At 43.4% G+C, this 15,796-nt stretch overlaps 1 protein-coding gene across 1 annotated transcript in view; it reads right to left on the reverse strand.

Moving 5' to 3' along the window:
• Positions 1-15,796, reverse strand: part of ANTXR2 (ANTXR cell adhesion molecule 2) — a 121,047-nt gene that overhangs the window by 59,639 nt on the left and 45,612 nt on the right. Inside the window, exons 11-12 of the mRNA XM_050896719.1 lie at positions 5,582-5,660; positions 1,760-1,855 (exon numbers count right to left, since the gene is read on the reverse strand). Coding sequence (XP_050752676.1) covers positions 1,760-1,855; positions 5,582-5,660 — 175 coding nt within the window. The remainder of the gene's footprint in view (positions 1-1,759; positions 1,856-5,581; positions 5,661-15,796) is intronic.

Consider the following 15,796-nt stretch of genomic DNA (forward strand, 5'->3'; position numbering starts at 1 on the left):
CTGATGCTGAAAAAAACCCCATCCACTTGGCAAACGATCCAAACTGCATGCGCAACCGAATACAATGTGATCGATTGCACTTCCAACTGTAAAAGACTGATTCTGGGCTAACATACGTTAGAGATGCACGGATTATGTTCTGACATGTTCAGCTAGTGACAAAAACCAGCGTTTTAGTGAGGTAACTCGTTCCGAGAGCTCTGACAAACTAAAGGAACAGTAGAGTTCCTGATAATCAGTCAACTCAAACGGAAGCGTGTTTGTCTTGGGGGCAAAAAAAAAAAAAGAAAAACTTGAGAAGTCAGGAAAAAGACAAAAGAAAAGCAGCTCCTTTCAGAAAAGCAGCTCTTGAGAAAGGATGTGGTGATCCCTCTCAACAACTATGAACGAGCAGTGAAACAACTCACTCCAAAGTATGTTTGTAAGTAGCTGACAGGAGACAATAAAAAAAAAGGTACCTGCCTTCACTTAAGGATTTAAATTGTATTTCACAGGCGTATTTTTAAAATAACTAGACTTTGAAACACAAAATGTTTGCTTTTCTAGCAGCACAAATCTGCTGCAATATTATTTCCTTCATGTCCTCCATCTCCCTCTCACCCTGCCCCAGCTGACAGACCTACGTGAAATGCCTAGCTGTAGCCGCTTTCTGCGGACAGCAAGCGTAGAAACTAAGCAGTGTGAAGCTGGTCTATGAATCAAGGTTAGCCAGTTATTATAAAATAAGAAAATAGGAAGCTTTCTTCTTACTGATTTCAAATTTTCCTTTTCCACAGGAAGGCTCATGATATAAAATAAAGTTGAATTAAAACGACTAACAGACAACCTCCCTAGATTTCTGATGGGACTGCACCATGGCGAATGAGATAGGAGAGAGTCTTTTTATTAGAGAAGAGCTCATAGTTCTTGTCTCAGAAACCCCAGACCATGCGGATGCAGACAGGGGCTGAGGACTTCTTGCCCTAGGAAACCTTGGGGCCTGACGGACTACGCCAAAGCTTTTGATTACGTGGGCTTCGGCATGGTCAGGCGAGAAGGCCAGTTCTTCTGCTGCCCGAGGTTCCACAAGCCCGAGACAAGACAAGGAATACAGTAACAGCCTGGGAGCAATCTCCACTCCCCAAGTCCTCAGCGCTGTCGTTGAACAGGATGAATAATGAACTTCACCGATTTAAGGACCCCAACGTGCAAGGAGGCAGAAGGAGAGTTAGTGAAACAGCATTGCTGACTCCTGCTAGAAGGATGAAGAGTGCACTCAGATCAAAAGAGATGCAGTGTGCGCAAGGGATTATTAAGACGATAAGAGATTTCCAACTTGAGAGCCCATAATGGACTACAAATACCAATTTTAGCAATAGTACTTTTAAAATGGTCCTTGATTTCGGGGTAACATCTGCATACCATTATGGCCGACAACTTTCAAATAATAGAGAAAAGGCTTTTATCAAAGATTTCCAGAAACAGAACACATGTGCTCACTCAGTAGCAAGCCAGTGAGCAGCACACCAGCATGCTGATGCTGGTTCGTGTGCGTGCAGGTCTCAGAAAGCCAGAAGCGCTGCTAAGAGTGCAGTCCACAGTGCTGAAGCCGGCCTCTTCCATTTATCGCGTACCACTAATGAAAGAAAACTCCCTCAATGGATGGCTTAGCTCTCCTGTTACTTAACCTATCTCCTATGGTATCTGTGTTTCCCAACATGGTATGAATTATAATCACGAGTCACACATCCAGTGACTTTTTCTAATAGTCTTTACTCACCACTTTGCAGCAGAGGGGCCAGAACCACCAGAGCAGACCGAGTGCCACCAACAGCAACAGCACAAGAACAGCAATAAGCGCTGCTATTCCACTGGACTGCAAAGAAAGCAGAAAGACAGCGTCAGTGGATGTTGCAAATAACTGCTGCCCGGTTTTCCCACTCACCCCAGAACAGCTTCCTACTGAGTGATACAAATCCCAAACAAATTGTTCCCACTCGCCAGCTCCTATTCTTGCCAACGGAGAAATTCCCCACAAAGGCTCAAGAAGGGGTCGTAAGCCAAATTCATGTTTGGCACGAGTTCAGTGACACCCTCCGCTGTGAGTCTCCTCAGTTCCACGAGTTATGCAGAAGGTAAGCTAGGATGCTTCAACAGGAGCTGCGTATCACAATGAATGATGTATCAACACTAAGAAGAGGCAGGAGGTGGTAAGATGCTGTTCGTGCTTCTCATTCCCTACATATTGTGGGGCCTGCAAGCCTCAGGTATTCTAAGGGACTGAACACAGCGTGCTGAACGCTGCAGTACCAATGGACATATTAAATTGAAAATGACAAAACGTTGAAAACTACTTTTTTCTGCCTACCTGTAAACCTAAGTTCAAATTAAGTCATTCAGTCATGGGTAACAGGCCCAGCCTGCCCCAGTGCAAGCCAGGATTATTTCTGCTGAAGTCAGCGGATTCATTTTGATGTAAAACTGATCTCCTTGAGATAAGGATGAGGCTCAACTTGACGAAAAGAAAGGGTACATTGACTGATAAGAAGTGAGCTGTCAGACACAAACAGGGAAAGTGTCCTCCTAAGTCTGTGCATGAGCGGTGCCCTTCTCCTCCCCTGAGGACATAGGTCTGTATGGATCGGTGGGTGGGTGGAATTTTAAGGAGTCTCTGCTAACAATACACATATAAGGCTTTTATGCTTATCGCCCGCACATCTGGGGCATTCACACTGTACAGACTATAGCAGACTAAATCCCTGTAGTAGTGCTATTGGAACCTGAAGCCACCTTCCTAAGAAGTTCTGCTTCCAGAAGAGTGTTACTGCTTCCAGCAATACTGCTTTTAACGAAGAAATGAGCAGCCCCATCTCCCACCACCTCAAACCGCATCCTGTAGGTGCTTTTATTCTTACACTTGGTGTTCTGTGCCGCTCTGCTGGTTTAGAACACCACTGAGAAAAATGCAACAGTGACCTTACGAAAACAGAAGTTATTCAGACTTCAGCTGGGGAAAAAGGAAAGCGGGGACACCCAGGGAATCACTGAGGCTGGAGTACAGCGTGAGTAATTCTGTCAAAGTGAGGAAAGTTGTACTGGAGATACGCCGTTGCGAATGGAAGGTGAAACAGAGCTTTATTCCAAATACATGCAGATGCAGTGAGGCACACGCATTTATGAGAACCAGGTAAGATGCCTGCCTCGGTGCCTAGATGCAACACATTTTTTGTTTGTTTTCACTGCAGCAGTGTGTGTTTGCTAGGGGAGGCTGTAACTTGTAACTCTTCTACACCAACTAGCCATCAGCTGCTCAGCTATCAGAATTAGTGGAACAATTCTAGCAGTGACCCATTTCTTGCAGTTGCCCATCTGCTACTATGGAAACAGCAGTTCTTCTTGTATGGAGCCGTCTTTGCTGCAACATGTATGAAAAGCAAAAAAAAAAAAAAAAGAAAAAGAAAAGGGATAATCAGAAGTACGACCATTTTTCCTGTCAATGCACATCTGGACTCGTTCTGTTTCCTCTTAGCGAAAACTTTTGACCACAGAGAAGCACTGTTAGAGTACAGCAGCGGGAAGACAGCCGTACCCAGCAATTTGGTATGATCTGCTTTGCATCAGTGCTTTGTTTTTACCTATCTGTGCAATCTTAGCAATTTTTAAGGGGGCATGGGACAGACTTAACATGTGCTGCTTTCTCTGAAAGGACTAAGATAGAGAGAAAAGCAGTCTACTGTTAGTCCCCAGCATCCTCCTGTGACTGTACTGTCCTTACGTTACCGTGCTGAGAGGCTGCTTCAGCATGCTTTGGTGTAAGATCGAGATGCTTCCTAATGATAAAGAGGCCTTTAAACAGAGAAACGTGATTTGGTTAGTATGTTTTTCTTCAGCTCTCAATTCATTCAGGCTTTCTTCCCGAAACTGAAGGGCTGAACTGAGATGACTCCGATTTCTACAGTTACCCAAGTATTTAGTTTTTAAATGAATAGGAAAAAAAGGTCCTTTTTTCTCTTTTAGGTTAATTACCTACGAGCGATAAAAATACCGTTGGAAAAATACATGCTGATGAGCAGAAGGTACTGTTCTGTATGCGTCTATGCCTGACAGGAAAGCTGCACTAAAGTCACACTTTAAATGAGACAAATTTAAAGAAACCCGGCATCCGTGCGCAGCACGTTTTCACAGCCTCCATCCCTACATGGTGGTCTTGTGTCTAACTGCAAAAATTTTAACTGTCCTGCCTGTGTAATACAGAAGACAGAAGAAATTAATGGAGAGCAGAAATGCGAGATTAGAAATTTTACGTATTAAGTTAGAAAAGTCACTGACTGCAGAAGTATGTGGTTTATCCTAGAAGGTGGTTTTAACTCTTTCCTGTAAGCCTATGATAAAAACATAGCAGGATGTTCACACTACCTTAACCCTAGGCTTAACTTCGGTGCTCCAGCCTGTGCTTTGACAAAGACCGTCTCCCCTGATTAACAGAGCTGAGAGCCTACGCTCCTTATTCAGGCACCAAAGGTAGGCATCTAAAGTTACGCAGCGTTAGTATCCTCCTGAAGGATTACAACCCAGGCTGAAGTCCTAGGGTTCTGCCCGCTCAGCTTCAGCCTGCTCCCGCGGATCCTGCTCAGTGGAACTGTGCTGGAATGGGCGCCCAGGCGACTGCGTCACACCTGGCTCTTAGGACACGATTACAGGTACAGCGAGCAAGTCTCTGACGGCACGGAAGCTTCCCGATATTTTGAAAGCCACAGCTGCACGCTGTGCTCAAGTCGTTTGTTGCAACAGATTCAGCAAAATACAATTCACAAGCTATAGAAAAATACAAGCCCCGCACAGACAAGGAACAGACAGACACTGCGTGGATCTCAGGGCAGAGCTGGCTGAGGTAGCCTGGGAGAGGAGGAGAATTCCAGGGCTTTCCCTCTGCCTGTAGTTCTGCATATGGTCTAAATCAGCAGCCCCTGAAGCAGCGAGCAAAACAGATGCAGCAGCAAGGAAAGGAGAAACCCTTATAACAGAGCCTGTGTCAGAAAGCAAAGGTAAATCTCCAAGCCTGCCACATAAGAGATGGCTTTCGGGTGTTGTTAGGAAGTCTTGGATGTTACATACAGCAATACTTCGCTTATGTGGACTCCTGCAAAAAAAGATCTTCCTAAAATAAAGCTGTTCGCCACCTTAATGGGAAGAATTAAGGGAATTGTTTGAATTGTTTTATATAACTGCAGGAAAAAATCTTGTCTGTACCGCCACGCACACACTTCATCAGGGAATCCAAAACAGCTGAAAACACTTTGTTGCATGTAGTGGTGTCACAAAACAGATTCTAAGCGTGTCTCAAAATACAGAGAAAGCGACTTGGGACATACTCGTATGTATGCACCGACATATTAAGAAATCACGTATCATTAAATTATGTATAATCTGTATGAGTCTGCACAGGTGTATTTTTCAGTTAGGTGGATTTGTGCATTCTAAACATCTAACGGGACGTGCCATGCGTTGAGGTTCTCTGCACTGAGAGGTCAGGCAACGGTAAACCCAAAAGAGAAACTGGATTTCAGGATTTTACATTGAATGATGTTAGCCATTTACTTACGCACTCCGAAGCGGTGATTGTTAATGAGCTGGACATGAAAGATTGCCCTTCGTTCAAACTCACCAAGACTTCCAGAGTTCTGGAAAGAAAGAGGAAAAAAAAAATCAGCAGCCATAAAACAGTCAATAAAAGCGCACGCATGCTACGGAGGCACTTGTACGTACAGAGTCTGTTCAACCGAGAAAGTGTTCCAAGAGAGGAAAAGGGGAGTCGGGGCCTCTGAGCTGCACTAGCCGTCAGAAGTGACTTCACAGAATCACAAAACTGACGTGATTACTTGGTGTTATCATTTCTAGAGACCTCTGATGACTTTTAAGCGATCAAGATACTTAGCTGCTACAGGGTTGGACCTTGTGGCTTTCAGAAACCAATTTTTGGTCATTTCAGACTGAGCCTTCTTTTCCTTAGTTTATGCTGCTTAAAATGAACAATACGGTCTCCCGCGGGTACTGTGTTGATTACTATTTGGAAATAATTTTAGTCTTCTCGTTTGAGAGCTGTCTGAGTAGAGAATATCCCTTCTCTATTCCATGTAGCATAAAATACTCCAAAAAGTTTTGCATAAAATAACTTGAAGTTCAACTGTAAAAAATAACATTGTTTTGTCTGTTCCGTAAACATCTCTTTACTCATATGCAGACATTATGGATAAAAAAGTCGTATAATTATAAATGGTCAAGACTTTCTATAAATAGTACGTAAACACTGCATACAAATAGTATGTGGTTTACATTTTACAAATTAACCCTAGAAGAAAACAACACATGGTGAATGTTAAACATAAGAAGACTCTTCAGCTTCTCTGGCTTGGATTCCCAAGATTCAGACAGTTTATGTTATGCATCGATGCAATTAAATAAAAATATAGATATCCATGAACTAAAATGATTAATCATTTATACCGTTCTTATATGTCATGAATTTTTATTCTGGCACAAATGCTTTAGTCAATATGGAGTTCAAAGCTATTTTAACTAATTTGGCTAATTTCTTTTTCAGTTTTAGTAAAAATGAAGTAAGTTGCTTCCGCTAAACGCATTTTTAAACGATCTGTGTTATGAATAATTGATCTAACAGAAAGAATAACTCTAATTTACTTCCAATTATTACTGGAATAAGTGAATCAGAACAGACAAAAATAGAAAATTAATTCCCTTCCAACACACTAAATAAAGCAAACCGTACCAAAACTTTTGTTAGCGATGAATTTTTTAAATGTGATGCTTTGTATTATTTTTTTTATTTTCAATGTTTTGCTTTGCCACTTTAATGAGAAATGCTGTGGGAAGTTTCAGCGTGACGATTCTGCTCGAGTTTGACTGGCAAAACGATCCTGTTGACTGCAGCGCGAGAGGATTTCATGCCGTGCCTTCTCTCGACGAGAGAAGGCCTTAAGTACACGCTGTGCTGCTGAAGCACAGCCCAAATCCCGACAGGTGTCCCTGAAGAAATCTCTGTGTTTGAACTCTCAAACCTTTTGGAGATTTGCACATCACCAACACATCACACGAAGCGTTTTTCTGTCCAGGTCACTAACCTACAGCCCAGTTACATTAACGTGACTCTTTCCGGCGTCCTGGGGTCGCATCCTTTTGCACCCTGGTCATACCCCACTGCATTAACTATGACTGAACCGTAGAATCAGAGAGTATCTCAAGCTGGAAGGGAACAACTGAATTCAGCCCATAAATACTGAAGAATCCACAGCACAGAGAAGCATTTTTTGGATGGCAGCTTTTCAGTTAAGCACAAATTCAGAGAGGAAAGATTAATCTCGCGAATGTTTCATTTTCCTCCATTAGCCTTGTCTTTTTAAAGCGTGACTTGAGAACCATGCCACAGGCTCCGCACCAAGTTTCGAACTTGGTTACGCCCAAGACAGGGCCTTCGTTGCGGTCACGCTTCCCGAACATAAAAGCTCTTCAGCCTTTCTACTTTTTCTGAACTTTCCTAAGTAACGGCGGGTGCCTTCCCACTGACTGGTGCCATAATCGGGATTATATTGCTCGGTTCAGAGCCCGCTAGCACGGTCAGAACCCTTCCAGCTGCTCTCAATCCAAATGTAATACACCACGTCATTTTGATTTTTAAGTTAACATATCATGTTCTTTAAGAACCTAGATCCTTATGTACCTCCTGCATTGACTTTACTTCCGATCATATTTTAACTGCGTCTAAATACATTGTAGGTTTTCCTCAGCTCTTTATCTTTGGTTGGAACCATCTCTCCAGTCTCTTGTTGGGCAAAACTCCCACTGAGATCAAAAATAATTCTGCCTATGCACTAGCGAAGAACTGCTGGATTTGGCCAGTAACATCTGACTACAGTTACTGCCAGCTACTGGGGTTGAATTTCCAAAACGCTTTCAGATGCTCGCTTTTTCCCCGTTTCATTTAAAAAAAAAAAAAAAATCCTCAATTTCCTATGGGTTTTTTTCTGCTGTCCAATCAATTCCCTTTGCTGCCTGGCAATATCATCCTTCGTCCTGACCCGTGTGTGTTCTTGTCAAGTCAGGAATATTTTCTAACATCATTTCACAATGTTTTTTACCCTCCGGCAGTTTGTTGATTTGCGCGACGTGCTACTACCAGTCCCAAACCTACGCGGTTGAAAAGGGAGAGGCATCGGTGGCTGACTACCGTTGCCAGCACTAGCAGGCACTGCCTGAAATGTCATATACTCGGGCTCGCGTGTTTTTCGGCTGAGCAACTAGGAAACAAAACACATTTGAAACTTCAGAAGAGAAGTAAAGTACTGTTGAGGCACGTTCTCGCTACGCTAGCAGTACCTCCAACTGCTACTCGTGTTTTATTTCATTCTCCTGTATAAGAAAGCCTACACAAAAAAACTGCAAAGTCCACTAAAATGATAGTACAAATTATTTCATACAGATCTTCGTAAAAGTAGGATTCCACATATCCCTTAGATCTTTAGGAAACAAATTACTTCTTTTGCAGCAATGCTTCCTATACTCGCAACCTCCGGGCTGCCCCCACACCCTGACAGGCTTGTCAGCAAAAATCTAGGTGCGCATCGTGGCTTACCCTGAAGGTGGATATTCTAACTCACTGAAATACCGCATTTCACACTAACTGTTTCAGTGTGTGAGAGAGACAGCGTATCTTAGGAATTCCTGGACCTGTGACTTAGGTGGTGGGCTTTCTCGGCTTCCCTAGGAAAAGTCCAGCTTTCAAGACTTAACAGTCGATGCTGTTACACTTCTCGCTCCGTTTCTCTCTTACGCATTAAAGCTTGAAGCAAAAGTCACCCTTTTTTCTTCTACTTTCCTGGCGTCGTGCAGCAAACTACATACTCCTGCTGCGATACGAATTATTTTCTTAAGTTTATAGGGACGGTTCTCTCTTGCCTTCGTATGGAACATCTGTATTAGTCTTTTTCCCCCAACCTTTAGCTGTCAGACGGTCTGACAAATATCCCAAGCAACAGGCTCACTGAACACATCAGCTATCGGCGCAGATACAACGCAGTAGGAACAACCGTCTCCCTATCAACTTCCATGCTGATACGCAGCTGCAGGGATGAGCCATTTGAGATCTTCATAGGAGTTGATCATACTCGCTCAGTTCTAGAAGCCACAGAGTGAACTCATACAGATAATTATCTCATCTTCAAAAGGATGAACCTGTCAACATACAAAATCACTTCTTTCCTGAAATTGTCATGTCTGTAGTGTATAAGAAACGTGTTTTTCATTTCTTTGTCATCCACCTGTTTGATGGGCTATGTGTACTTCTGATTCATATAAACACTATCCCTTCAAATTTGGGGTTCTAAAAACTGGGTGTCCTGTTTCTTCTACTCACTCATTCATGAACATCCAAGAGGAAGACTTATACATAAATACATCTAGTGTTTACTAGTAACTGTCCACATGTGTGAGGCTTTTAGCTCAGCACTCTGCATAAACTGCAAACATTTCGGAAATGAAATGACATTCAGCAGCGATTCTATTTTTTGGGCACCTTCATTTCCCACTGGTGATTGTCAGTATTTTGTGAGTGCCAGGTTCCTTCAGTAACGCTCAAATCAGCTCAGAGCTGAACCAGCCTATGTCACCAGATAACATTTCTAAATCTTTGGGCCTCCGCTGATACTTTTTTCTGGAGACCGGAGGAATACAGTTTAAAGGGTTATGAGACTGCAGTGATTTTTCATGACAGGCTTAGCTCCCGAGGGAAGGAGCAGCACAGATTTTGGTCAGCTGGTCGTAAGACCATACACCTTCAGTCTCCCTGGTGGCGGTGATCAGAAACGCCTCAAAAATGTCTCCACAGGCACGAAATGCCCTCGTTTTGTAAGTCTGTATGGCCAGATCTCCTAGCAATTATTTATGTGATTTACATGACTACACCCATAGTATCTTAATTGCTTTCCAGAGACTCAAGGAAAATTGCCTCTCCTTCTGCTGAGGCACGTAGAGAAAGCGAGACAAGAGGCGAGACGGTGTCAGTGTCCCACCCTCGCACCGACAGAAAGACGGTGCTGGCATGTGAAGCCCGTGTGTGAACCCTCGCTGCGCTCCATTCACCGTGCATCTGGTCACACCCAAAGAGCGCAGCTACGCACGCCAGGGCAGGCTGTCCCTGAAGTAAAACAGACCTTTTGACACAACCCTATTTTTGCAAGGAAAGGTTACATGGATACTAGTTTCGTACCAGCACAGAACAATACCAAGCATTGAGCTCTTGAAAGGTGCTGCAGAAGAGAATATCTCCTCAGGTCAACCCTGAATAAAACCCACAAAGAATGAGGACGTGTCAATGTTGATGTTGCTGTCGCAACCCAGGAAGACATCCTCCAGCGCCCAGCTACAACCTCACCTCTGCTGCGTGACACATGCTGCGTGGGTCACGGCGTGGATTTTATACCTGTGCACACGGGAGGGGGAAGCAGACCCCGAGGGTAACAATCAGAGGTCCTAATAATCGAGGCCCGCTCATGCCGTGCACAGTTGCACCCAAGAACACAAGGAGTCGACCAGCTTCTCTACGTCTAGCTTGAAAAACACGGCTGCGGGAACAAGCCTCCAGGGAAAGGTAAGCGCAGCCCTTCGCAGTGTTCCTCAGGAACACAACAGTGCCCAAACCCAGTATCTTTCTAAGGCTTTTAGCCGGACGCTCTTTCCTATCTTCTCATCGCTTCTGACACAGCACTTGAGGAAAGGGGAATCGAAGAGACAGCAAACTTGAGCTAATAAGCACGTGTAATTAACACGCTGTGCAGATACTCACAAACTCTATTGCTTTGTAGGTACCACAGGTCTAACGTGCAATTTTCCAGTGGTCTGTACTTTTAAAGCTATTTCATTGTAACAGGAAAAACGGTGGGTTTTATTTACAGTTCATAGCCCTCGCTCAATGCGGAAGGGATTTTCTTATATTTTGTCTGTGACGTATCACTTTTTGGATGGGAATCAATCCTGGAAACCTTAGTCTGAAAAGAGGTTTTAAAAAATGTTCTTATTTATGACCAAAGTTAACCGCAAGACTCTTGCAACTTTAAACTGCATCACTCACGGCCCACTGGCCTTTCTAATAAATAATTTACCAAAAAATGTAACTTGAGAAGACCCAACAATTGCAATTCTTTCTTTCCTTTATGTCCACTGCTGTTTTATTGTTACAGAAGAGGAACGTGGCCCACTGCCATATGTCGCTACAGCTCTGGTCTAAAGAATTTCATACCCTGTGAAATACAGCTGACATTTCAATCCACAGTAACCTATTTGCAAAGTATTCATTTGCTCCTTACTTTATGAGTATCCAATAAAAGACTGCCATTTTATGACCCATTAAAAAAGATGAAAAAATTAAATAAAATTGTGAAAGACATTTGCTGGAAGTAATAAATAATTTACCTCCAATTTTCACGCACTGAAAATTAAACTGGCAACTGCTCAAAAAGTTACTAAAATTATGGTGACAAAGGTATTTTAGAATCAAGTGCCAGCATTAAAACAGCTAAAATGCTGTACGTAGTAGGAAGGAAAAAACATAGATCTATGTATTTAGAAGGGTGCTTTCCCTTAAAAAACCTACCTCCACAAATTAATATATAGCTTTATTACACAGTGAATATTGGTAAGCCAGTAGTAAGTGCGTGTGTGTGTAAGTGTTCTAACTATATCTATATGTACATATGCATCTGTGTGTGTGTGTTTGCATACCTATATACGTGTACGGAAATCACACACTGGAAAATCAGTAACAGCGGTGGGAGAAGGGTTTGGTGGAACTACCGATTTAAGTATAATTTTTTGCAGGCCTATCACTTTACCCCCGTGTAATTTACCATCCCCTGCACAACAGCCTGGCAGCACAAAGGGGTGCCGCCGTGACCGTACTTTATTCTGATGGGCACCTGAAGATGGGGAAACGGGAACACACTGTGACTGACAATGGCATGTTCAGGTTTTTAACCCAGAAGTATGCACCGCTGTTCACAGCCGGAGCAAATACAAGGTGTCATTCAGTGCAAGCGTTTCAGTTTTTAGAGTTTGAAGGAAAAGCTCCATTGCCGAACAACACTGACCCCACCTCAGGAGGCAGACTGAAATTTTTAGTGCCAGGTGAGGCAGCCTCTGTCACGCCACCCCTCGCTGTCTGCCCGACGGCTGAAAAGCAGGGGTAGCGGCACACGGAGGGAGACAACTAACGCCCAGCTACGGGGTAGGCGAGACAGCCGTCGGACTCTGAGCAATAGGTGTGTCAGTGGGGTCAGCTCCAATCTCACTGTCTGGACACAGCGGTTTCACTTGACCAACTTGAGTTTGAAATCGTTGGCCATTATTCGCTGGGGATACAACTAATATTTACCCACACATTCTCACCAACCAAAGCACAGAGTATCCTTTCCCCTGTTCTCGGTTAGCAAACACTCCAGGACCACAAATCTGACTGAGTTTGGGGACACATATCCCTGCAGCAGGAGGAGGCAACACAAAGCCACAGAGGAAGGTATTTCAAGTCCATGCTCCTGGTTTTGTTGCTCTTCCCAGATCAAAAGCCCCAGCTGCTTAAGGACACAGCAAGTTCCCTCGGAGCAGGGTTACAGACTTCGCCTGCCCAATGTTCAGTGCCAAGGGTCACCTATGCCTGGGAAGTATAGCAAACAGTTTACTTGAGTCAATGGGAATTGGACTGGGGACAGTTAATAATCTGCAGTTACGATAAATGGTCAGAGTTGTTTTCCTCCCACCAACCACACAGGCATAGAAAGGAATATCTAATTATTTTCCTGAGTACAGCAAGAACTGCACTTTATGCAAATCATTATGGTGTTTTGGGGTTTTGGTAAAGAATGAGTACAAACTCTTCTCCCCCCCCTTCTTGGTGTAGCTTAGCACTGACATACATTCAAATTATAGTTCTCTTAGGATCCCCTCTTGTTACCCCAGAACTATTGAGCTCTCTCAGCAGACAGTTCAAGATACTGTCTCTTTGGGTCTGGCTTTCCACGGGAAACGGACAGAAGCGCAGAGATACCTAAGGATTTCACTGGTGGGAACTGCTAGCGCATCTGAAAGAACTGGAAGCCAGCAATGAATTAGCTCTGATCTCATGGAATCATGGGAACCTGCAGTAACAGGGTATGAAATGTCATTATTATGTTAAATTAGTCTATTAATTCAGCTCAGGATACTATGTCCACTGCATAATATTAAGCACTTAGTTCTGCTCACGCACTCTTTCTTAATGCTCTGGGAACACTGTGTGCCCTATTGAGGAACGTGAAGGACTGCATTAGAAATTACTACTGATCTTAACATCAGATCCATATGTCTTAGGAGCCAGTTAGCCTATACAATTCATTGAAGATGTTTCCATCTGTGAATAGTTCCCATTATAATCTAATTGTGTCAAACTAAATGTATTTCTAAAATATTTTCAGAAGTTAATATTTGTAATAGACATTAAGCCTAATCCAGCCATGTTTCTGGATTTTTTCTGGATTCTGGCCATATCCAGCCAGAAACCCCCTACCTGAGTTTACTTCTCTAATTATTTTGGAGGGGGGAGACTGTACCATGTGAGTAACCAGTGATCGTTAACCATACCCTTTTTTATTTTTGTTGGAACAAAATGCTTCCATAGGAAGAACAAAGCTTAAGTGCCGGTGCTGAAAATAAATGCGAAGTCTCGGAGACTTTGCAAAGAGCGGCATTAGTCCAGGTGGGAGAGGATCCGATTCACGGTCAGCTCCCTTTACCGAGTGCCACTGGGGAAGAACAGCTGTTGATGTTGAAGGATAATGCTAATACCAAACCCATGGGCCTAGTTAGCCATGAGTACACCTACGACGGAGAAGTATTCCAGTCACCTGAGCCCAGAGGCTCTGGCAGGAGAACAGCAGGTGAAAACAACCTGAGTCGGAGATGGCATCCTGCTGGTCTGTAAGCAGAAGGAGCTCCCCCGGCTGGCAGGGGCAGCGGGAAGTCAAAAGGGGGCAAGCGTTCCTCGCTTCCTTTTTGTTTGTTTGTGGTGTTGGCTGTCGTTACATCCCCTGCGTCAGAGGTCTGCTCCGCGGCCGTGCGCAGGGCAGCCAGCAAGGCTTTCGGAAGGCTGACAAGCCGAAGGAAGGCCGGCGTTTGTCCTGGCGCTGGTACCTCCTTTTGCAACAGCGGGCTGCCTGTTCTCCTCCATCGAGCGCTTCCGAAGGTACGGCTGTACCGCTGGGTACTGAGAGGTAACTAGTCATGCGGGTTTATTCTGCTTTTGCCTTTTTGTAGTAATGCCTGGTATTATCGGGACTGTGAAGTATCTTAGTCAACAAGCTAGCTCTTAATTGAGAAATCCTATTGAATCCTAATTTTAATTGCTCCCCTTTTCTCGGGATGAGGTGTTCTTCAAGCAATATGTAGTCGCAATGTAGTTTATAGACTGAGGATGCGACTTTGAAAAAGGGTCCTTAAACCCACACTTGAATATTTAAACAAGTTGCCTAACTCTCAAGTGGCTAAGTACTCATCGCATGCATTGCCCTTTACATTAATGAGTAATTTAGTTCTGTGGCCAATTTAATCTCTTGCTTTAATTGCCACAAAGGTTGCGATAAGGCTATTTAGTTAACAATAGCCCAAAAAGAAGATAAATGTAACCTCTTAGTTGGAAAGAGAACAGAAAATGCTCAGCGTGCCCCATGAAACGTTAATCCTTTCTTAAATGGCTCCCAAAGATACACAAGTCAAATCTGCAGCCTGCATACGCTTTCCCTTCTTTGGCACTTCTCTGCGCTTGCAACACGTTTCCCAAAATTTTACCTTTCTCAGCCAAGGAGGAAAAGTTGACAAAAAAATAATAATAGTAATTCCAGCCATAGCCATAGAAAACAACAGTAATTATTTCCTTCATCTGGTTTTCAGCCACTCACTTCCACGTTACAAGAAAACTCAATGAAGTTACATGCAACTTTCCTTAATACTCCTTAAGGCAGACAAACGAACGTTCTACTCAAATTAATGAACTTGACGAAGTTGTGGGCTGGTCTGAATAAACACGTCATCTCGTATGTTTATCTACACGCTCTGGAAATCACGTGGGTTTGTGTGTTTCAGTATCTGCGTGTAGCTTATGTGGGAGATATACCTGGTGTGTCTTGTGAAGAGCATCATTTAAATATATGTTTAGGCTTACTTTGTAACAGCACATTCAGACTTTCTTAGCTTATCTATCTACTTTTGTATTTTCTTTCCATCTGGTAAGAGGAATGCGGAAAGACAAAGGCTAATTTTAACTTACAATTGTTACTGAGTTGTTAAATAACACAGCATTGAAAGGTCGCGATGTACGATGAGCACAGCAGTGATTTTCAGTTCTTAAATATGCGTGTTGTAGGCAGTGTGACTGTTGGATGGAAACCGTGTGTGCGAGAGGTATTACAGGGGCTGCGGTGGTCTGTTACGCCAACGCCGAGCTAATAAGATGTGAAAATCGGTGCTGGGTTAGGTCTAAATATTAGCTTATTGCCTGCTTGGTTTTTTAATGCTTGCAGCGTTAGAAGGAAGTGCAACTGTGTAATCTTAACAATAAGTTAATGACACTTTTTGTGTGGGAATGTAAATGTGCTTATCATTCATGGCCAGCCCCCACCCGCGCACATTTCCAAAGGCATTCATATGCCTCCTTTGAGAGAACTAACGATACTGTATCAGCTCGCTTTCTATTTAGATATTTATTTCATATTTGCTTGAAGAA

Source organism: Gymnogyps californianus, chromosome 4 (assembly GCF_018139145.2).
Source record: "Gymnogyps californianus isolate 813 chromosome 4, ASM1813914v2, whole genome shotgun sequence".
NCBI classification, from domain to species: Eukaryota; Metazoa; Chordata; class Aves; order Accipitriformes; family Cathartidae; genus Gymnogyps; species Gymnogyps californianus.